Genomic DNA, 22,442 nt, shown 5'->3' with positions numbered 1-22,442 from the left:
AACAATATAAACTACCCAATACCCCCAGAGATCCCTGGGACTAATCCACAAATCCAAGAAAACACATGGCGGGACTTATGTTTCTAGATGCATATGTAGCAGAGAATGTCCTAGCGGGTCATCAATGGGAGGAGAGGCCCTTGGTCTTGTGAAGGTTCAATGCTCCAGTACAGGGGAATGCCAGGGCCAGGAAGCAGGAGTTGTTGGGTTGGAGAGCAGGGTGAGGAGAGGGAGGGTATAGGGGATTTTTGGAGAGGAAACTAGGAAAGGGGATAACATTTGAAATGTAAATAAAGACAATATCTAATTAAAAAAAGAAGAAAGGCCTGTACCATTTCTTGCACTTAGGAAGATAAACAGGATGTGGAAGGGGGTAATTTATGACTGGCTCTGCTGGGCTGAGTGCTTGGTAGTGTAATTAAAGAACAGACACAGGAGGACACTGGATTCCAACCTTTGGGGAACTTTGAAGGTTTCTGGGACCCTATGGAACAAAGATGGGTGAAGAAAATGAGATATGGATGTGTGTGTGTCTCTCTTGAAGACCTGTGAGTGTTTATCTTGGATTTTCTTTCTTCAGACCTCCAGCCTCCCCTGAGACTTTCATCATCTCTAGCTCACAAATCCCCAGGAGAGCTGACATTTTCCTTGATTTCAGTTCTGAGGCTCCATTGGCACTGGAGCCTCACCAGTGCATGCAAATGCCCTGTCCTGGAGTGTTCTTATTTCCCTGGGCAATTGCATTTATTTTCTGAGCTTGGAACCTTCCTACTTGAGGCTTGCTGGGAGGTGGGGTAGACGGTCCTCACTGGCCAGGGCTTAGTTTGCTCACCTCCCATTCAGTAGGTCCTGTGCAGAGCTGGCAGTGTTCCATATCCACAGCTGGACCTGGGCTGACCCCTGACTGGTGCTTCCAGTTTCTCACGGTAAGGAGTTGACAGTGACTGTCCTTAACAGTGTAGTGAAATGATTAAGAGCCACGCAATATATTCAATATGTATTCCATGTTATAGCCGCCCAAACCTTAATATATGTCTTTTCACACCCAAACACGTTCCACACACATACACACATAGACATCCTAATGTTACAAATTCGAGCTGATCTTAGACCCTGTAGCAATTTTCATACTTTTTTTTTTCAGATGTGGCTTGGCCAATGGGAAGAGTCTGCAATCACCTATTGTTTACAATGAGGTTGGCTCTAAGCACAGACCTTCACACAGTTACTGTCTGTTCGTAGTTACAGAGAGCTAAAACTCCTCCAAGCTATCATGTTTACAGTAAGCCTTTTGCTTTCCTGGTTAATCATGGATTCACTGAAGACAGATATGGAAAAGTTAACCATTGCACAATGCACATGGCAGGCCTTTCTCCTTTAATTTCTTGGGATCTGCAAGTCCGTGACGGTTGTCTCTGTGTTGTCCTTTCTGTCCTGTGTTCAACACTCTTCTCCTCACAGCGATTTGATCATTAGTCATTTACCACAGCATCTTACTGGCCTAAGAAACTGCTGAACTCACTCTCTTCATAACTCACTGTTAACTTTAGAGGCTAGTATGTAGCTACAAGTATTGTGTCATCGGTTACACATAAGCACACATCCATGCAGACTGAATCCGATACAAACACACACGCCAGCCCACATGGGAACACATCCACACACATATATGCACTTTGCATGGTGCCTTGTACAGTTGGTTGCCCCAAGATGATGGTCTCCCAGGATTTCCTTTGTAACTAAAGAACAGACCCTGGAGTTCCTCTCATAGAAATGGGGGTGTCCTAGCTCTGAGGTGAGCAGATTTGATTTTTCACAGACTTTGTTCCTCTGTGTGACTGACTCACTCTTTCTTGGTCTCAAGTCACTATGACATCAGGGCTCTAACGTATAAGCTTCCCTGGTAGCTATCCAGAGGCAAAGGTGGCTGCTCTCCTTTGTCTCCTCCTCTTCTTGAGCTATATTAGCATAGAAACCTGAGTCAGGGATGCAGGCATGATGAAGTCAGCTGCTGTACCCCAGTTCTTCAGCTCCTAGAATTGTGTTGTGACCATGAAACTAAGGAGCAGTTATGTTCAGGGCTTAGACAAGACAACAGTAAGAATGTGTGTGGTAGGGGCAAGGGATAACTTTGTCTCCAGATTATCAGAGAAGGAGCCTCAAGACATCAGCCCCTTTCCTACAGGTTCAGACTCTCCAACCTTCCTAACCTGTCAACAGAATACATAAACCATATTCAGGATGTGGGGGTACTAGCTTTATGCCACATTTTGAGTAGACAGAAGCATATTGTTATCAGTGGGCAGTGATGTGTTCTTGTAATGTACTTACCTGTAACTAGGATCAGGGGGCTCCCATCATCAGAGAAAGACTTTGTCAAGGACAGGATGAAAGTGTGTTGCCTCAGGACCCCAAGACCAAGTTCTCAGCACAAAAGAAATTCATTTGTCCCATCAAAGGGTCAAATGGCAGGGACTAAAGGACAGACACAGGGGACTAGATGGAGGAGAAGGGAACAAGGGAAAATGGGAAAGGGTATTTTCCCTGAGTAGGACAAAGGTCTACCTCTGGATTCAGAGGAGGCAAATGTGGCTCTTAGGCAATTGGCATTGTATAAAGGCAAACATGGAAACCCAGTGTTAGGATGAAGTGTTTAATTTTAATTGTGCATATTAATTAGGGAGCCAAAAGGGGCTTTTGATTGCTGGACATCAATTCTTTGACAACTAGATCTTGGTAGTTGACCTCAGGAAGAGGAAGAGGAAATGATCAAATAAACAAGATAGGCCTTGGAGGCTAGTTTTAGGAATAGAATGTAATGGGTTTTGTTTGTTTGTTTTTAGCAAGGCAGAGGGAATGGAGGAGAAGGGCAAGGCTTGGAGAGCCATGTTTGCCATCATGGGCTGTCTAGCTTCCCTTCAGAGTCCATGCTAGCTGCTGACAACTTCTTTCTGCAAGGTGTCAGCAACAGCTTTCCTCTGTGAAGTATTGAAACACACAGAAGCAGATTAGAGTCTGACCTAACTTTGGGCAGTGAGTGTTTTCTATACTGAGTCAGGGGTTTATATTTTAGGAGTGTGGGTGGGCACATCTCTCCACAGGCTCATATTCATCTTCAGGCCACAATGTACGTGTGACAACCTCTGCCACAGGACACAGAGGCAGGTTCCCTCCGTTCTCTCACGTGAGTTGATGGTTGAACTGACTGGAGAAAAGTGTCAGTGGAGGCTGGAAAGAGGGAGGACCACAGAGTTCAGGGAATCAATAGATGCAAAGAATAAATAAAGCCTAGTGTGGCAGGGCACATCGGAGTGACTAGCTTAAAACAATCTTCCATACATCTATACACCTATGAAGAAGCAATGTGGAGGTGCTTACATGCCTTAGTGACAAAGCACCAATACCACCGTGGTCAGCAAAGATCCGGGGTTTGGTTACTACATGGGGTTATTAATGTTAATTGTTAACTTGACAACACGTAGAATCTCCTAGAACACCCAGTTCTGGTTTAAACTTTGTTTGTCTACACTCTGTAGGGTACCCGCTGTCCCTGTTTCCAAAATACCACTTGGCAATGTGACAATCAGAGCTGCCCGTGAGAATACAAAAGCAGGAGAAAACTCTCGCAGGAGTAAAAGACCCAGGATTTATTTGAGGAGAAAAATGCAAACCAAAGCCACATCATGTGTTTGTTTTATTTTTTAGAAATGATTTTAATGCAAACATACTTTTCTCTCATATTTGCACGATGTTGAAGACTCTTTTTTTCTACTATAAGCACTATAAGCCCTTGCCATGGTGATCTTCTGGATCCGGAGAAGGGAAAGCATGAATCCACTGGCCTGCCACTGAGACTTTCCACCCCTCCTCAGGACTAGGCTAGAAGTCGTGCCCAAGGTAAAGCTAAGAGTGAACACTGATTGGAACTCATGCCTTATTTTTTCAAGCTTCCCAGTACTCAGGGGGCTCAGATATATATGGTCCCACCTTCTTCTCAAAAAGCGCTGTACTATTCAGAAGAGCTATGGCATCATTGGCTGCAGTATCAAGAAAGAGAATCTGCAAATAATAAGTCATGCGATAGTAAGTTACTGTAGCGAGTGGCCCACCAGTAACCGAAGAAATGTGTTTGATATATTTAAATAGCTTGTCTTTTAGGGACTCATCATTGTGTTCTGCAAACAAATGGGGAAATCGAAGGTGTACCTTGATGTCATCCACAGACATGTTCAAATCGTTGGCAATGTTTTCCAGTGAAGCATCATCCAGCCCAAAGTAAGACCTGTAGAGATTGAATGTTTCATCCAGATTCTCTAAGATATCGCTGATCATGCCAGCAAGTGGAATGGTGGCTAATGCTCCAGCCTTTATGGCTTCTAGGAAGACTTTTTGCTTCAGGGAATCTCTCTTGCAGTTAATGGTGGCCTCAGTAAGACTTTGCAAAGACAGTGAGAAGATGTGGCGCTTGTGGGCTGGGAGATCCTGTAGGAGTTTAGTTTCCAGCTTTGGGAAGTCATACTTCGATATATCAAAGCTAGAGACTAGGAAGACTGGAGGCTCACTGCAGAGAGCCTTCTGAAGATGACTGGAGCAGTCATCTCTAATTTTCGTGAGGAGTTTCTCCTTATTGAATGTCTTAGGCTTACCCTTCTGTTCATTATGTAAGTCGTTGTCTATCTTGGTTCTGACAAAGTAGAAATTCATCTCCATATCTGCAATGGCTTTGGCCAGTTGTGCATCATTTTCTTTGAAGCGAGTAGCTGAGATGATAATGAAGAAGTCGTACTCACCAAACTTCATTTCTGTCAGATAGTTTTGTGGTGTGAAGTCAGTGCTCCCAATGCCAGGCAGGTCCCATATTGTCACATTGGGAAGCTTTGGGTGTGGGTATGGAGTTCTCTTCATGGTTGTCTCTACTGCCCCAGTGGAAGCTGCAGCTTCTCCTTCCTGCTCCACCCCCCTCAGGGCATTGATAAAAGTGGACTTCCCTGTGCCTGTTTCCCCTGTCACAGCTATGTGCAGAGGAGCACTCTCGATGTCTCTCAGTGCCTTTTCAATTACAGAAACAGCTTTCTGTAGCTTACTTTCCTCTGTGTAAGCCATAATCAAGGTGATGTTATCTTCAGAGATGATTTTGCTTTCCCTCTTAAAATTCTTGAAGAATGCATCAAAGCTGGAGGCCCAAGCCATGGCTCTGTATTACAGAAGCTGAATGGAGAAGAGAGGAGAGAAATGCTAATCATTAATTAAAGCAGGACAAGCCTTGCTGTTTGCTTGTACAGTAAAGCAGGACCCTCCCCAGTCCCCCATGAGAGCCAGTATTGCCTTCCCGCATTTCTCTCAGTTGCTGCTTCTACTGCTGACCAGGATAGACCAAGTCCTCTTGTTCAGATTTTGCTTTCTCCTAGAAATTTCCTCACACTTGCTGGTCTAAGTCAGACTCCACTGACTCTGTACAGTTACCCACTGCAGTCTAAAAGGACAGAGCAGTACATTCAATGCAAAAGAAGCAATACTTCCCCTGACTGTGTCCTCAACCTTATGTGAACCCTTTCCTAAGATGTCCATAGGGTCTCTGGAACTCTAGCCTCATTGTATAGGTTATCATATAATGAGGGAATGACACAGGAAAACGGGAGTAAAGACTGATTTGAAAAGAATGTCCAATCAACTGCAAGTTCTCCCTTTTGTCTTAGAGGAAGTGGGACATGGCCTGTGTGGTAGGCAGACTCCTAAGAGGGCCCAGTGAGCCCTGCTTCCTGCTGTTCAGAAGATCAAGTTTTATGTTCCCTGGAACTGTGCTCTCTGGGTTGATGAGGTTGGAACTCAAGACAAACTAAGAACCACAGCTTCCAAGAGATTGTGCATCCAGCAGACACAGCCAGCACTGAGGGGTACATTCTGGGAGAACTCTGACAAAAATTGTGCGTAATGTAGTCCATAATTTTAAGGTAAAAACATTTCTAGAAATCACCTTGGCTCATATACTCAAGAAAACACATGGATTAACTTGGAAAAAGAGTTAAAACAAAACTATGGAAAAAGACTACATTGGGAATCACTATTCCATATTTACGTAAATTTTTTATAGTACATGTAGGAACACATGCCTACATATGTGTATACTTTAAATGAAGTGATGTCACTTCCTATGGCTGAGAATGCCTTCCCCATGAGCCACAGAGTAACAGAAACTTCATTGTCAGGCAGGAGAAATTTTGAGTTGTTTGTCAGTGGTGTACATGAAACTCCCCCAATACTTGCTATTGCTGTTGACCTTATTTGAGCCTCAGAAGTTGAAGGTCCCTTTTGTGAAGTCACCACATACTTCAGATACAGAACTTGGAGAAATTGAGCTGAATCTGACCCAGAAGTGTTTTCCTGAGGACCAGTTTTCATAATATCAGAAGGTGCTGGAATGTTGCCAAGGGAGGAAAGGAATAGCCTACCTACCTGTGAGACCTATGAAGTACAATGACCACCATCACATTGAGATAACTCTAAAGGTGTCATTGTGGCATTTGTGTGTTGGTGATGACAGACCACTGTCTAGTTTGACTTCAAGCTATCTGAACAGGAAGAAAATCATGCCAGGTAAGTGAAAACCTAATGAGCCATATGTGGCCATGTAGGTCAAAGGTCTCAGAAGAGAGCCCACTAAGGCCAGTTTCCCATCCAAATATAATTCCTCACTGCTTCTGAATACTTATCTTTATACCCACAGGTATGTGGGACTCTCACTCACTAGCCATTAAAGATGCTCCTTTTCCCAGCAGTCAGAGATCATGTCAGAAAGCCACAACTAGTCACAATGAAGACAGCAATTGACTGTGAGGTGCTCAGCCTCAGTTGATACAACATAAGCCTTACACCTAAGACAGGCAACACTGCAGAAGAGGGTGCAGAAAGACTACAGAGTCAAAAGACCAGAAAGTCTGCTGCAAGACTGAGTCTTCTAGATGTCACAGGAATGATATACTTGTGAAATCTCAGCAATGTGGCCATTAAACAGACCTGAACAGTAACAGTACCAGTGGACGACGTACCTACGTGGATGTGGGAAATTGCATGGATTGTCACACGTAGGCGAAGTGTCACAAGCAATAAAAAGCTGCAAAGTGGCAGAGTTAGCCTTACCCAGCGATGAGCTCCCTAAAGAATTACCAAAGTTGAGGGAAGCAGAAAACCGGCCTGAGTAGGACCACAGGCCTCATCCAGCCGGATCAGCGCCGGGGTAGCGGGAGCGCAGGGTTGCCTGACACCCGCCAGCTACCCACGACCCCCGCCGCAGGATTTTGGGACTGCTGGTGAGTGGAACACAGCTTCTGCTCCAATCCAATTGCGCGGGACCTGAGACTGCATTAGTTAGGGAAGCAGAAACCGGCCTGAGTAGGGCCACAGGCCTCACCCGGCCGGATCAGCGCCAGGGTAGCAGGAGCGCAGGGTTGCCTGACACCCGCCAGCTACCCACGACCCCCGCCACAGGATTTTGGGACTGCTGGTGAGTGGAACACAGCTTCTGCTCCAGTCCAATCACGCGGGACCTGAGACTGCTCTGGTTGGGGAGAGAGAAATCCAGCCTACATAGGGCCACAACCCTCTTCCGGTCAGAAAAGCACCGGGACAGCTGGGGCGCAGGGTCGGCTGACACTCACCAGCTACCCACAACACCCACCACAGGATCTTAAGACTTCTGGAGAGTGGAACACAGCTTCTGCTCCAATCCAATTGCACGCGGGACCAGAGACTGCATTAGTTAGGGAAGCAGAAAACCGGCCTGAGTAGGACCACAGGCCTCTTCCGGCTGGACCAGCACCGGGGTACCGTCAGCTACCCACGACCCCCGCCGCAGGATTTAGAGACTGCGGGTGAGTGGAACACAGCTTCTGCTCCAATCTTTAAATAGTGACAACGATAACAACTAACCCCAGAGATTACCAGATGGCGAAAGGTAAACGTAATAATCTTACTAACAGGAACCAAGACCACTCACCATCATCAGAACCCAGCACCCCCACTTCGCCCAGTCCAGGGCACCCCAACACACTGGAAAAGCTAGACACGGATTTAAAAGCATATCTCCTGATGATGATAGAGGACTTCAAGAAGGACTTTAATAACACACTTAAAGAAATGCAGGAGAACACTGATAAAAAGGCAGAAGACAATAAAGAGGAAGCACAAAAATCCCTTAAAGAATTGCAGGAGAACACTGCTAAAGACTTACAAATCCTTAAAGAAAAACATGATAACATAATCAAACAGGTAGAAGTCCTTACAGAAAAACAGGAAAACACATCCAAACAGATGATGGAAATGAACAAAACCATACTAGACCTAAAAAGGGAAGTAGACACAATAAAGAAAACCCAAAATGAGGCAACACTGGAGATAGAAACCCTAGGAAAGAAATCTGGAACCATAGATACGAGCATCAGCAACAGAATACAAGAGATGGAAGAGAGAATCTCAGGTGCAGAAGATTCCATAGAGAACATCGGCACAACAATCAAGGAAAATGTAAAATGCAAAAAGATCCTAACTCAAAACATCCAAGAAATACAGGACATAATGAGAAGACCAAACCTACGGATAATAGGAGTGGATGAGAATGAAGATTTTCAACTCAAAGGACCAGCAAACATCTTCAACAAAATTATAGAAGAAAACTTCCCAAATCTAAAGAAAGAGATGCCCATGAACATACAAGAAGCCTACAGAACTCCAAATAGACTGGACCAGAAAAGAAATACCTCCCGACACATAATAATCAGAGCAACAAATGCTCTAAATAAAGATAGAATACTAAAAGCAGTAAGAGAAAAAGGCCAAGTAACATATAAAGGCAAGCCTATCAGAATTACACCAGACTTTTCACCAGAGACTATGAAAGCCAGAAGATCCTGGACGGATGTTATACAGACACTAAAAGAACACAAATTCCAGCCCAGGCTACTATACCCAGCCAAACTCTCAATTAACATAGATGGAGAAACCAAAGTATTCCACGACAAAACCAAATTCACACATTATCTCTCCACGAATCCAGCCCTTCAAAGGATAATAACAGAAAAAAAACAATACAAGGACAGGAACCACGCCCTAGAAACAACAAGAAGGTAATCCCTCAACAAACCTAAAAGAAGACAGCCACAAGAACAAAATGCCAACTTTAACATCAAAAATAACAGGAAACAACAATTACTTTTCCTTAATATCTCTTAATATCAATGGACTCAACTCCCCGATAAAAAGACATAGACTAACAAACTGGCTACACAAACAAGACCCAACATTTTGCTGCTTACAGGAAACTCATCTCAGAGAAAAGGATAGACACTACCTCAGAATGAAAGGCTGGAAAACAATTTTCCAAGCAAATGGCATGAAGAAACAAGCTGGAGTAGCCATTCTAATATCTGATAAGATTGACTTCCAACCCAAAGTCATTAAAAAAGACAGGGAGGGACACTTCATACTCATCAAAGGTAAAATCCTCCAAGAGGAACTATCAATCCTGAATATCTATGCTCCAAATACAAAGGCAGCCACATTCATTAAAGAAACTTTAGTAAAGCTCAAAGCACACATTGCACCTCATACAATAATAGTGGGAGACTTCAACACACCACTTTCACCAATGGACAGATCATGGAAACGGAAACTAAACAGGGACACAGTGAAACTAACAGAAATTATGAATCAAATGGATCTGGCAGATATCTACAGAACATTCTATCCTAAAACAAAAGGATATACCTTCTTCTCAGCACCTCATGGTACCTTCTCCAAAATTGACCACATAATTGGTCACAAAACAGGCCTCAACAGATATAAAAATATTGAAATTGTCCCATGCATCCTATCAGATCACCATGGACTAAGGCTGATCTTCAATAACAAAATAAATAATAGAAAGCCAACCTTCACGTGGAAACTGAACAACACTCTTCTCAATGATACCTTGGTCAAGGAAGGAATAAAGAAAGAAATTAAGGACTTTTTAGAGTTCAATGAAAATGAAGCCACAACATACCCAAACTTATGGGACGCAATGAAAGCATTTTTAAGAGGAAAACTCATAGCTCTGAGTGCCTCCAAAAGGAAACTAGAGAGAGCACACATTAGCAGCTTGACAACACACCTAAAAGCACTAGAACAAAAGAAAGCAAATTCACCCAAGAGGAGTAGACGGCAGGAAATAATCAAACTCAGGGGTGATATCAACCAAGTGGAAACAAGAAAAACTATTCAAAGAATCAACCAATCAAGGAGCTGGTTCTTTGAGAAAATCAACAAGATAGATAAACCCTTAGCCAGACTCACTAGAGGGCACAGGCAAAGCATCCTAATTAACAAAATCAGAAATGAAAAAGGAGACATAACAACAGATCCTGAAGACATCCAAAACACCATCAGATCCTTCTACCAAAGGCTATGCTCAACAAAACTGGAGAACCTGGATGAAATGGAGAAGTTCCTAGACAGATACCAGGTACCAAAGTTGAATCAAGATCAGGTTAATGATCTAAACAGCCCTATATCCCCCAAAGAAATAGAAGCAGTCATTAATAATCTCCCAACTAAAAAAAGCCCAGGACCAGATGGGTTTAGTGCAGAGTTCTATCAGACCTTCAAAGAAGATCTAATCCCAGTTCTTCACAAACTATTCCACAAAATAGAAACAGAAGGTACTCTACCCAACTCATTCTATGAAGCCACAATTACTCTGATACCTAAACCACAAAAAGACCCAACAAAGATAGAAAACTTCAGACCAATATCCCTTATGAATATTGATGCAAAAATCCTCAATAAAGTTCTTGCTAACCGAATCCAAGAACACATCAAAACAATCATCCATCCTGACCAAGTAGGTTTCATCCCAGGGATGCAGGGATGGTTCAATATACGGAAATCCATCAACGTAATCCAGTATATAAACAAACTCAAAGACAAAAACCACATGGTCATCTCGTTAGATGCGGAAAAAGCATTTGACAAGATCCAACACCCATTCATGATAAAAGTCTTGGAAAGATCAGGAATTCAAGGCCCATACCTAAACATGATAAAAGCAATCTACAGCAAACCAGTAGCCAACATCAAAGTAAATGGTGAGAAGCTTGAAGCAATCCCTCTAAAATCAGGGACTAGACAAGGCTGTCCACTTTCTCCATACCTATTCAACATTGTACTTGAAGTCCTAGCCAGAGCAATTCGACAACAAAAGGAGATCAAAGGGATACAAATTGGAAAAGATGAAGTCAAAATATCACTTTTTGCAGATGATATGATAGTATATATAAGTGACCCTAAAAATTCCACCAGAGAACTCCTAAGCCTGATAAACAGCTTTGGTGAAGTAGCTGGATATAAAATTAACTCAAACAAATCAATGGCCTTTCTCTACACAAAGAATAAACAGGCTGAGAAAGAAATTAGGGAAACAACACCCTTCTCAATAGTCACAAATAATATAAAATATCTTGGCGTGACTCTAACTAAGGAAGTGAAAGATCTGTATAATAAAAACTTCAAGTCTCTGAAGAAAGAAATTATAGAAGATCTCAGAAGATGGAAAGATCTCCCATGCTCATGGATTGGCAGGATCAACATTGTAAAAATGGCTATCTTGCCAAAAGCAATCTACAGATTCAATGCAATCCCCATCAAAATTCCAAATCAATTCTTCAACGAATTAGAAAGTGCAATCTGCAAATTCATCTGGAATAACAAAAAACCTAGGATAGCAAAAACTCTCCTCAAGGATAAAAGAACCTCTGGTGGAATCACCATGCCGGACCTAAAGCTCTACTACAGAGCAATTGTGATAAAAACTGCATGGTACTGGTATAGTGACAGACAAATAGACCAATGGAATAGAATTGAAGACCCAGAAATGAACCCACACACCTATGGTCACTTGATCTTCGACAAGGGAGCTAAAAACATCCAGTGGAAGAAAGACAGCATTTTCAACAAATGGTGCTGGCACAACTGGTTGTTAACATGTAGAAGAATGCGAATCGATCCATTCTTATCTCCTTGTACTAAGGTCAAGTCTAAGTGGATCAAGGAACTTCACATAAAACCAGAGACACTGAAACTTATAGAGGAGAAAGTGGGGAAAAGCCTTGAAGATATGGGCACAGGGGAAAAATTCCTGAATAGAACAGTAATGGCTTGTGCTGTAAGATGGAGAATTGACAAGTGGGACCTCATGAAACTACAAAGCTTCTGCAAGGCTAAAGACACCATCAATAAGACAAAAAAACCACCAACAGATTGGGAAAGGATCTTCACCTATCCTAAATCAGATAAGGGACTAATATCCAATATATATAAAGAACTCAAGAAGGTGGACTCCAGAAAGTCAAATAACCCCATTAAAAAATGGGGCTCAGAACTGAACAAAGAATTCTCACCTGAGGAATACCGAATGGCAGAGAAGCACCTGAAAAAATGTTCAACATCCTTAATCATCAGGGAAATGCAAATCAAAACAACCCTGAGATTCCACCTCACACCAGTCAGAATGTCTAAGATCAAAAATTCAGGTGACAGCAGATGCTGGCGAGGATGTGGAGAAAGTGGAACACTCCTCCATTGTTGGTGGGATTGCAAGCTTGTACAACCACTCTGGAAATCAGTCTGGCGGTTCCTCAGAAAATTGGACATAGTACTACCGGAGGATCCAGCAATACCTCTCCTGGGCATATATCCAGAAGGTGTCCCAACCGGTAAAAAGGACACATGCTCCACTATGTTCATAGCAGCCCTATTTATAATAGCCAGAAGCTGGAAAGAACCCAGATGTCCCTCAACAGAGGAATGGATACAGAAATTATGGTACATTTACACAATGGAGTACTACTCAGCTATTAAAAAGAATGAATTTATGAAATTCCTAGCCAAATGGATGGACCTGGAGGGTATCATCTTGAGTGAAGTAACACAATCACAAAAGAACTCACACAATATGTATTCATTGATAAGTGGATATTAGCCCAAAACTTAGGATACCCAAGATATAAGATACAATTTGATAAACGCATGAAACTCAAGAAGAATGAAGACCAAAGTGTGGACACTGTGCACCTTCTTAGAATTGGGAACAAAACACCCAGGGAAGGAGTTACAGAGACAAAGTTCGTAGCTGTGATGAAAGGATGGACCATTTAGAGACTGCTGTATCCAGGGATCTGTCCCATAATCAGCTTCTAAACGCTGACACCATTGCATACACTAGTAAGATCTTGCTGAAAGGACCCAAATATAGCTGTCTCTTGTGAGACGATGCCGGGGCCTAGCAAACACAGGAGTGGATGTTCACAGTCAGCTATTGGATGTATCACAGGGCTCCCAATGGAGAAGCTAGAGAAAGTACCCAAGGAGCTAAAGGGATCTGCAACCCTATTGTTGGAACAACATGATGTACTAACCAGAACCCCGGAGCTCTTGTCTCTAGCTGCATATGTATCGAAAGATGGCCTAGTCGGCCATCAATGGAAAGAGAGGCCCATTGGACTTGCAAACTTTATATGCCCCAATATAGGGGAATGCCAGGGCCAAAAGAATGGGAATGGGTGGGTAGGGAAGTGGGGGGCGCTATGGGGGACTTTTGGGATAATATTGGAAATGTAATTGAGGAAAATATGTAATAAAAATATTAAAAAAAAATAAAACCTTTGACCTATGACTCTAAAAAAAAAAAAAGAATTCCCAAAGTTATTTAGTTCCCATGTTCAGCCCTAACATATGTCTGTCTGCCTGTCTATCCATCTGCTCCCGTTCATCTGCCTATCTTGTTTATCTGTATATCTCTGTATAGAAGCTACACTAAATGTACTCAGCAGATTGAGTTCATGTATTTGTTTATAGGTATGTTACAGTAATAAAGAATTAGAGGCCATATATTTGAAACAGCACAGGAAGAAGATCAACCTTCCTGTCTACCACCCACCCACCCACCCACCCACCCACCCACCCCTCAACCCCTCAATGCCTTTGAGACTTCAGATCTCTCAACCTGCAATGCCTGATAGGCCTTTCCCCTACCCACTCCCTGGCCTGTCAGCCTTATCAGATTTCCACCCACCCACTTACCCAGGGCAATCAGCATTCACACTGTTGGGTCTTAGATGGCCAAGTTCATCTAACCTTTGCTGACTAACCTACACATCACAGCTTTCTTAAAATAATAATTATTATATTTGTTTACATTTTAGATGTTGGTCCCCCTCCTGGTCCCTTCTTCCAGATTTCTTCATCCCATTCCCCCTCCCCTTTGCCTCTGAGAGGGTTCCCTACCACCATGCATCTCCCTTCCCTGGGGCATCAAATTTCTAAAGGGTTAGGTGCATACTCTCCCACTGAGGCCAGAAAATGCAGTCCTTTCTTACCTATGTGCTGGAGGGCCTGGGGCCCTTGGACCAGTACTAGTATGATCTTTGGTTGGTGGTGTAGAGATTAAAAATGAGAGCCCCGAGAGCCTGAGAGCCAACGCAACTTTTTACCTCAAAACCTCTCTTAGTCACTCCAGATGGCCTGCACAGTTCTCGGTGGTGCCCTCTAATCTTAACAGCCTCCTGGCCAGGCTTGTCCCTGACAAGCCAGCCAGAGTTTCCAGCACTGCCCTCCAGAGTTCTCAAGCAGTAACCTCATGGTGATCATCAATTGCCATGTCTGGACACCCACCCAGGAATCCCAAGATTGGCTCCAGGTGCCAAGCAGCCCCATGTCCTTCCAGAAGCTTCCCAGCCTGTTCCATGCTAAGCTGGCCAGCTCTGGGGTCTCTCTTGACTCAGTATCAAGGGCATTGCTCTGCCTTTATTGCTCCATGAGGTCTTGGCCAAATAGCGACAGTTTGCAAACCTGCAGAGCTACATGTGCCCCCAACTGTGCCATGTGACTCAAAGGCAAGTATTTCCAGTCATGAAATCCTACTGTGAAAGATTTAAGACTTAATTACCATTACTAACGCCAAACCTCTCTTCAGAATCTTGAACCTACTGAGAAAATGGCACATACTTCAAACATCGAGGGTCATGGAAGCCCGTCAGAGACTGCTTTCCCCAACAGCAGCAGCCTGCAGCTGGCAGTATGCATTCAAAATGGTGGATGAGGCTAGAGATTAAAGGTTCACTAAATTTCGTGCTCAATGGGAAGGCTCACAACAGAGTGGACCATATGAGATTATCAGGAGTCGCAGACAACATAGAGGAATTTTTCTAGCAAAAATGTCACCAAATTTAGGGACAGAAAAATCATACCCAGGTATATACAAGAGGATTGTAGAAGTCCAGATACACAGGGCAGAAAAAGAAACTGCTGAAGTCATACTATAGTGAAAGTCCAGAATGCATGAAGCAAATTGTTTTGCACACTGCAAGAGAGAAACAGGAAGAACTACAAAATAGACCCTTCAGAGTAACAAGTGACAGAGGGCAGAAAAATCTTTGAAAACTAGAGGGCCTGACATGATCTGCCAGAGCTTGTCTGTGGCTGTTTCTGATCTGGGACTTTATCTCCATGGGACAAAAGAAGAGCCTACAACCCGGACTCCAAGGGCATCTGAGTATCCCAACCTGGCATCTTTCTCCAAGCTTGACTGCTCCAGAAGACATGCATGGTCCATAACACACAGGTGGAAGGAAGGGGTTGCCTTCTCTGCTTTGGGATACTCTGTGGTCCAGAAGATGGCCATTGAGGGTCCAGGATTCTCCCTGAGTACAAAGCCCTGAGCTCTCCTTTCCTGGTGTCAGGACAGCACTTCTCATGCTATCACACATCTTGGATTATCAAACAAGCTGAACCTAGACACCCTTCACTTACCTCAGCAGTGGTGACCTTGATCGGGTGGCAATAACACTTCTGTGCTGGCTTTCCTCTTAGGAAAGGTCTTTATCTAAAACTGGAATTCAGATTCAGGATGTTTATGAAGAGAGGACGTGAGGTGTGGAGTTCTGGTGTCCCAGGAAGAACTGCACATAGAAAGGAGGAGACTGTGGGATGGACAGTCGGATCTCCCTGAGTTTCTTTGTCCTTGCTGGTCCACACACAGCCCTTGCTCTCTACACTTTTCTGCCAGGATCTGAGTCCTATTTATCTAAACCACCTAAGAGGGGGACTGTAGTCAGAGTAGGTTTCAGTTTCTATTCCTGGAAATGGCTAGTTTGTTGGAATCAAGTGGAAACTCCTCAAATTCTTCTGTAGATAAGGTCACAAAGGAGCCAAGCTGTTCTTACCCCCTGGATTCCTCTGGGAGACTGCTAACTCATGTGATGTGTTCTACACCTGGGAAACCTCTCCTGGTGTCGGTCTTGGGTTTAGAGGTTTTGCAGCCCGACTTAAGTTTTGCTTTAAGTAAATTAGAGCCTTTTTTATTAAAAAGAGACTGGCTTAGACAAAACCAGAGCGTTTTCTAGCTAAGGCCCCAGCTATTGTCAGCTAAAGGATTATTCAGGGAGAGCCCACAAAGTTAATATTTTGGGTAAATTAACTCATTCTTGTCTGGGTTTGGGCATGGCTTGATTCTGTACCAGATCTCCAGCAGGTGCCATAGCCAACCAGGCAAGCAAGCAAGCAAGCAAGCAAGCAAGCAAGCAAGCAAGCAAGCAAGCAAGCAAGCAAGCAAGCAGGGAGACCGCCGATAAGCAAAGCTGGTGTCCCAGGAAGAACTGCACATAGAGATGAGGACACTGTGGGATGGACAGTCTGATCTCTCTGAGTTTCTTTGTCCTTATTGTTCCACACACAGCTCTTGCTCTCTATATTTTTCTGCTAGGATCTGAGCCCTATTTATCTAAACCACCTAGGAGGGGGGCTGTAATCAGAGTAGGTTTCAGTTTCTTTCCCTGGAAATGGCTAGTTTGTAGGAATCAAATGTCAACTATATTGTGTTTTATAAAAAGAAACAACCAGGAATATGTTTGATAGAGGTGCAGTATGGTGTGTGTGTTTGGTGGGTGGTGGTAGTGAGGATGCCTCTGTGGGCCCCTGCTGAGGCATTTTCCCCAGGGGAGGCACTAGTCATAGAAATAGAATAGAGTTTATTTAGGGCATGGGAAAGGTAGTTGGGAAGAGATGAAAGGGAACAGGGGGATGGGGGAAAGGAAGAGAGGGAATAGGGGGATAGGTTGTAGGGAAGAAGGGGAGAGGGGAAAGGGGAGACAGGAGAGAGGAGAAGTGAGAAGAGCGAGGACAGAGGAGAGAACAGAGAGGAGAGAAGATGGGAGAGAGGAGATGATAGGAGAGGGGAGAGGAGATGAGAGGAGAGGGAAGAGGAGATGAGAGGAGAGGGGAGATGAGAGGGAAGAGGAGATGAAAGGAGAGGGGAGAGGAGATGAGAGGAGAGGGGAGAGGAGATGAGAGGAGAGAGGAGATGAGAGGAGAGGGGAGAGGGGAGAGGAGATGAGAGGAGAGGGGAGAGGAGATGAGAGGAGAGGGGAGAGGAGATGAGAGGAGAGGGGAGAGGGGAGAAGCGAGAGGAGAGGAGTAGAGGCCAGCCATGAACCCATGAAAAAGAGCAGGGAGGGGATTGGGGAGAGAAGGGACAGAGAGAGAAGAGAGTAAGAGGGTTAGGGTTAGAGTGAGTAAGAGAGTGAGGTGTTGTCAGAGACCATCCCGTGAGAAAGCAAGCCCTTCACAATCTCCCTGACAAGCCAAATGGCCTCGTGATAGGAGCCTGTTGTCACTCCCTCCTCCCTATTCCTTTCCTGGCACCTGAGGTTGTACAAGCTGAATTATAGTCTCCTCTTCCCTATCTCTTCCTGACTCCCATGACATCCAAGGACATGAGTCACGCCTGAGCCCAGCCTGACACCCAAGGCTGTCAAGGAGGGTCTATGTTCCGGAGATAAGATGCAGAGTGCCCGCTGCCTGGTGCCTGACTTAGGCCCTCATGTCAGCAGATGCCTGCTTCTTTGTTCTTTGTAAAATTCCCCCTCAACCCCTCCCTATTCCCCATGATGTATGCTTTAAAACAAGGCACCTCAGCATAATAAACGGAGACATTGACAAATTTGCTTGGTCTCCTTCTTTCTTTCCATTCCTCCCATCTCCTTCCAGGTTTGCGGTCCCCCTCGCACCCACAAATAACTGAATCCCGCAGGACGGGATAAGGTGTGTGTGTGTGTGTGTGTGTGTGTGTGTGTGTGTGTGTGTGTGTGTGTGTGTGTGTGTTGTGCGCGAGAAACAGCCCCTTTTATAATGAGGCATACATGGCTATTAGCAGGTAACTTTGGGCAGAGCCTAGAAGGAATGCCCCACTCCATATATTCTCCTTTAGATAGGTCAAGTTGTTTGAGGTTCAACATAAGGCCTTATTGTATCTGAGGGGTGATCCTTTTAGCACAGTTCATGGTAGATACTCTGGTTTACATGGATGGCTAAGGCACCTACTGAACCATACACAGCCTTTGCTCTCTACATTTTTCTGCCAGGATCTAAGTCCTATTTATATAAACCACCCAAGGAGGAGTCAGAGTAAGATTCAGTTTCAGTTCCAGGAAATGGCTAGTTTGTAGGAATCAAGGGGCAACTCCCACATTCACAGGTTAGATAAGGTCACAAAGGAGCCAAGCTGTTCTGCCCCTCTGGATTCCTCTGGGAAAGTGCTAACTCATGTGATGGCTTTTACCTCTGGGAAGACTATCCTGGTGTGGTTCTTGGGTTTAGAGATTTTGCAGCTTGACTTAAGTTTTGCTTTAAGTAAATTAGAGCCTTTTTTGTTAAAAAAGACTGGCTTAGACAAAACCAGAGAGTTTTCTAGCTAAGGCCCCAGCTATTGCCAGCTAAAGGATTATAGAGGGAAAGCCCACAAAGTTAATATTTTTGGCAAATTAACTCATTCTTGTCTGGGTTTGGGCGACACTTGATTCTGTACCAGACCTCCAACAGGTGCCTTAGCCAACCAAGCATGCAAGCAAGCAAGCAAGCAGGGAGACCTCCAGTAAGCAAAGCTTCTCAGGTAGCCTGTTTAATCTTGACTCCTATTCTTGTAGAAATAGCTGGGGCAGTTGTTAATCAGCTGCAGGAGTTCTCAGGTGGAATTTTTTTAAAATTTTATTTTTATTGGGTATTTATTTCATTTACATTTCCAATGCTATCCCAAAAGTCCCCCACATGCTCCCCTATACACTCCCCCACCCACCCACTCCCACTACATGGCTCTGTGGATTCCCTGTAATGAGGCATATAAAGTTTGCATGACAAATGGGCCTCTCTTTCCACTGATGGCCAACTAGGCCTTCTTCTGATTCATATGCAGCTAGAGAAATGAGCTCGGGGGGGGGGGGTACAGGTTAGTTCATATTTTTGGTCTACCTCTAGGATTGCAGATCCCTTTAGCTCCTTGGGTACTTTCTCTAGCTCCTCCATTTTGGGCCCTATGATCCATCCAATAGCTGAATGTGAGCAACCATTTCTGTGTTTGCTAGGCCCCAGCATAGTCTCACAAGAGACAGCTATATCTGGGTCCTTTCAGCAAAGTCTTGCTAGTGTATGCAATGGCGTCAGCGTTTGGAAGCTGATTATGGGATGGATCCCTGGATATGGTAGTCTCTAGATGGTCCATCCTTTAGTCTCAGCTCCAAACTTTGTCTCTGTAACTCCTTCCATGGGAGTTTTGTTCCCAATTCTAAGAAGGGGCAAAGTGTCCACACTTTGGTCTTCGTTATTCTTGAGTTTCATGTGTTTAGCAAATTGTATCTTATATCTTGGGTATTCTAAGTTTCTGGGCTAATATCCACTTATCAGTGAGTACATATTATGTGAGTTGTTTTGTGATTGTGTTACCTCACTCAGGATGATGCCCTCCAGGCCCATCTATTTGCCTAGGAATTTCATATTCCATTCTTTTTAATAGCTGAGTAGTACTCCATTGTGTAAATGTACCACATTTTCTGTATCCAATCCTCTGTTGAGGGGCATCTGGGTTCTTTCCAACTTATGGCTATTATAAATAAGGCTGCTATGATCATAGTTGAGCATGTGACCTTTTTAAAATATTTTTATTAGGTATTTTCTTCATTGACAATTCCAATGTTATCCCAAAAGTCCCCCATACCCTCCCCCACCCCATACCCACCCACTCCCACTTTTTGGCCCTGGCGTTCCCCTGTACTGGGGCATATAAAGTTTGCTTGTCAAATGGGCCTCTCTTTCCAGTGATGGCCAACTAGGATAGCTTTTGATACATATGCAGCTAGAGTCAAGAGCTCCGTGGTACTGGTTAGTTCATAATGTTGTTCCACCTATAGGGTTGCAGTTCCCTTTAGCTCCTTGGGTACTTTCTCTAGCTCCTCCATTGGGGGCTCTGTAATCCATCCAATAGCTGACTGTGAGCATCCACTTCTGTGTTTGCTAGGCCCTGGCATAGTCTCACAAGAGACAGCTATATCTGGGTCCTTTCAGCAAAATCTTGCTACGGTATGCAATGGTGTCAGGGTTACAAGGCTGATTATGGGGTGGATCCCTGGATATGACAGTCTCTAGATGGTCCATCCGTTTGTCTCAGCTCCAAACTTTGTCTCTGTAACTCCTTCCATGGGTGTTTTGTTCCCAATTCTAAGAAGGGGCAAAGTGTCCACACATTGGTCTTCGTAATTCTTGAGTTTCATGTGTTTAGCAAATTGTCTTTTATATCTTGGGTATCCTGAGTTTCTGGGCTAATATCCACTTATCAGTGAGTACATATTGTGTGAGTTCCTTTGTGATTGTGTTACCTCACTCAGGATGATGCCCTCCAGGTCTATCCATTTGCCTAGGAATTTCATAAATTCATTCTTTTTAATAGCTGAGTAGTACTCCATTGTGTAAATGTACCACAATTTTTGTATCCATTCCTCTGTTGAGGGGCATCTGGGTTCTTCCAGCTTCTGATATTATAAATAAGGCTGCTATGATCATAGTGGAGCATGTGTCCTTCTTCCCGGTTGGAACATCTTCTGGATATATGCCCAGGAGAGGTATTGGGGGATCCTCCGGTAGTACTAAGTCCAATTTTCTGAGAAACTGCCAGACTGATTTCCAGAGTGGTTGTACAAGCTTGCAATCCCACCAAAAATGGAGGAGTGTTCCTCTTTCTCCACATCCTCACCAGCATCTGCTGTCACCTGAATTTTTGATCTTAGCCATTCTGACTGGTGTGAGGTGGAATCTCAGGGTTGTTTTGATTTGCATTTCCCTGATGATTAAGGGTGTTGAACATTTTTTCAGGTGCTTCTCTGCCATTCGGTATTCCTCAGGTGAGAATTTTTTGTTCAGTTCTGAGCCCCATTTTTAATGGGGTTATTTGATTTTCTGGAGTCCACCTTCTTGAGTTCTTTATATACATTGTATATTAGTCCCCTATCTGATTTGGGATAGGTAAAGATCCTTTCCCAATCTGTTGGTGGTCTTTTTGTCTTATTGACGGTGTCTTTTTTTTTTTTTTTTTTTGGTTTCTCAAAGTAGTTTTTTTTTTTTTTAGAATTATTTTTTTTAATTAGGTTTTTTTCTCATTTACATTTCCAATGCTATCCAAAAAGTCCCCAATACACTGCCCCCTACTCCCCTACCCACCCACTCCCACTTTTTGGCCCTTGCGTTCCCCTGTACTAGGGCATATAAAGTTTGCAATTCCAATTGGCCTCTCTTTCCAGTGATGGCTGACTAGGCCATCTTTTAATAAATATGCATCTAGAGTCAAGAGCTCTGGGGTACTGGTTAGTTCATAATGTTGTTCCACCTATAGGTTGCAGATCTCTCCAGCTCCTTGGGTACTTTCTCTAGCTCCTCCATTGGGGGCCCTGTGATCCATCCAATAGCTGACTGTGAGCATCCACTTCTGTGTTTGCTAGGCCCCGGCATTGTCTCACATGAGACAGCCATATCTGGGTCCTTTCAGCAAAATCTTGCTACGGTATGCAATGGTGTCAGGGTTACAAGGCTGATTATGGGGTGGATCCCTGGATATGGCAGTCTCTAGATGGTCCATCCGTTTGTCTCAGCTCCAAACTTTATCTCTGTAACTCTTTCCATGGGTGTTTTGTTCCCAATTCTAAGAAGGGGCACAGTGTCCATACTTTGATCTTTGTTCTTCTTGAGTTTCATGTGTTTAGCAAATTGTATCTTATATCTTGGCTATCCTAAGTTTTTGGGCTAATATCCACTTATCAGTGAGTACATATTGTGTGAATTCCTTTGTGATTGCGTTACCTCACTCAGGATGATGCCCTCCAGGTCCATCCATTTGCCTAGGAATTTCATAAATTCATTCCGTTTAATAGCTGAGTAGTACTCCATTGTGTAAATGTACCACATTTTCTGTATCCATTCCTCTGTTGAGGGGCATCTGGGTTCTTTCTAGCTTCTGGCTATTATAAATAAGGCTGCTATGACCATAGTGGAGCATGTGTCCTTCTTCCCGGTTGGAAAATCTTCTGGATATATGCCCA

The 22,442-nt window shown here is 43.9% G+C and overlaps 1 protein-coding gene across 1 annotated transcript; it reads right to left on the bottom strand.

The window, feature by feature from the left end:
• Positions 1–3,681: 3,681 nt before the first annotated feature.
• LOC147001546 (T-cell-specific guanine nucleotide triphosphate-binding protein 2) lies at positions 3,682–16,148 on the bottom strand. The gene is made up of 2 exons (XM_085830075.1): positions 15,838–16,148; positions 3,682–5,208 (listed from the first exon to the last, which is right to left on the bottom strand). Exon 2 carries the CDS (start codon positions 5,188–5,190, stop codon positions 3,943–3,945), a length of 1,248 nt encoding a protein of 415 aa, XP_085686201.1. The 5' UTR covers positions 5,191–5,208; positions 15,838–16,148; the 3' UTR covers positions 3,682–3,942.
• Positions 16,149–22,442: the final 6,294 nt, after the last annotated feature.

Source organism: Mus caroli, unplaced genomic scaffold, assembly GCF_978045245.1.
Source record: "Mus caroli unplaced genomic scaffold, Mus_caroli_1 scaffold_13, whole genome shotgun sequence".
Lineage (NCBI taxonomy): Eukaryota > Metazoa > Chordata > Mammalia > Rodentia > Muridae > Mus > Mus caroli.
The sequence above is the reverse complement of the archived record's forward strand: the minus strand, read 5'-3'. Positions and strand labels throughout refer to the sequence as shown.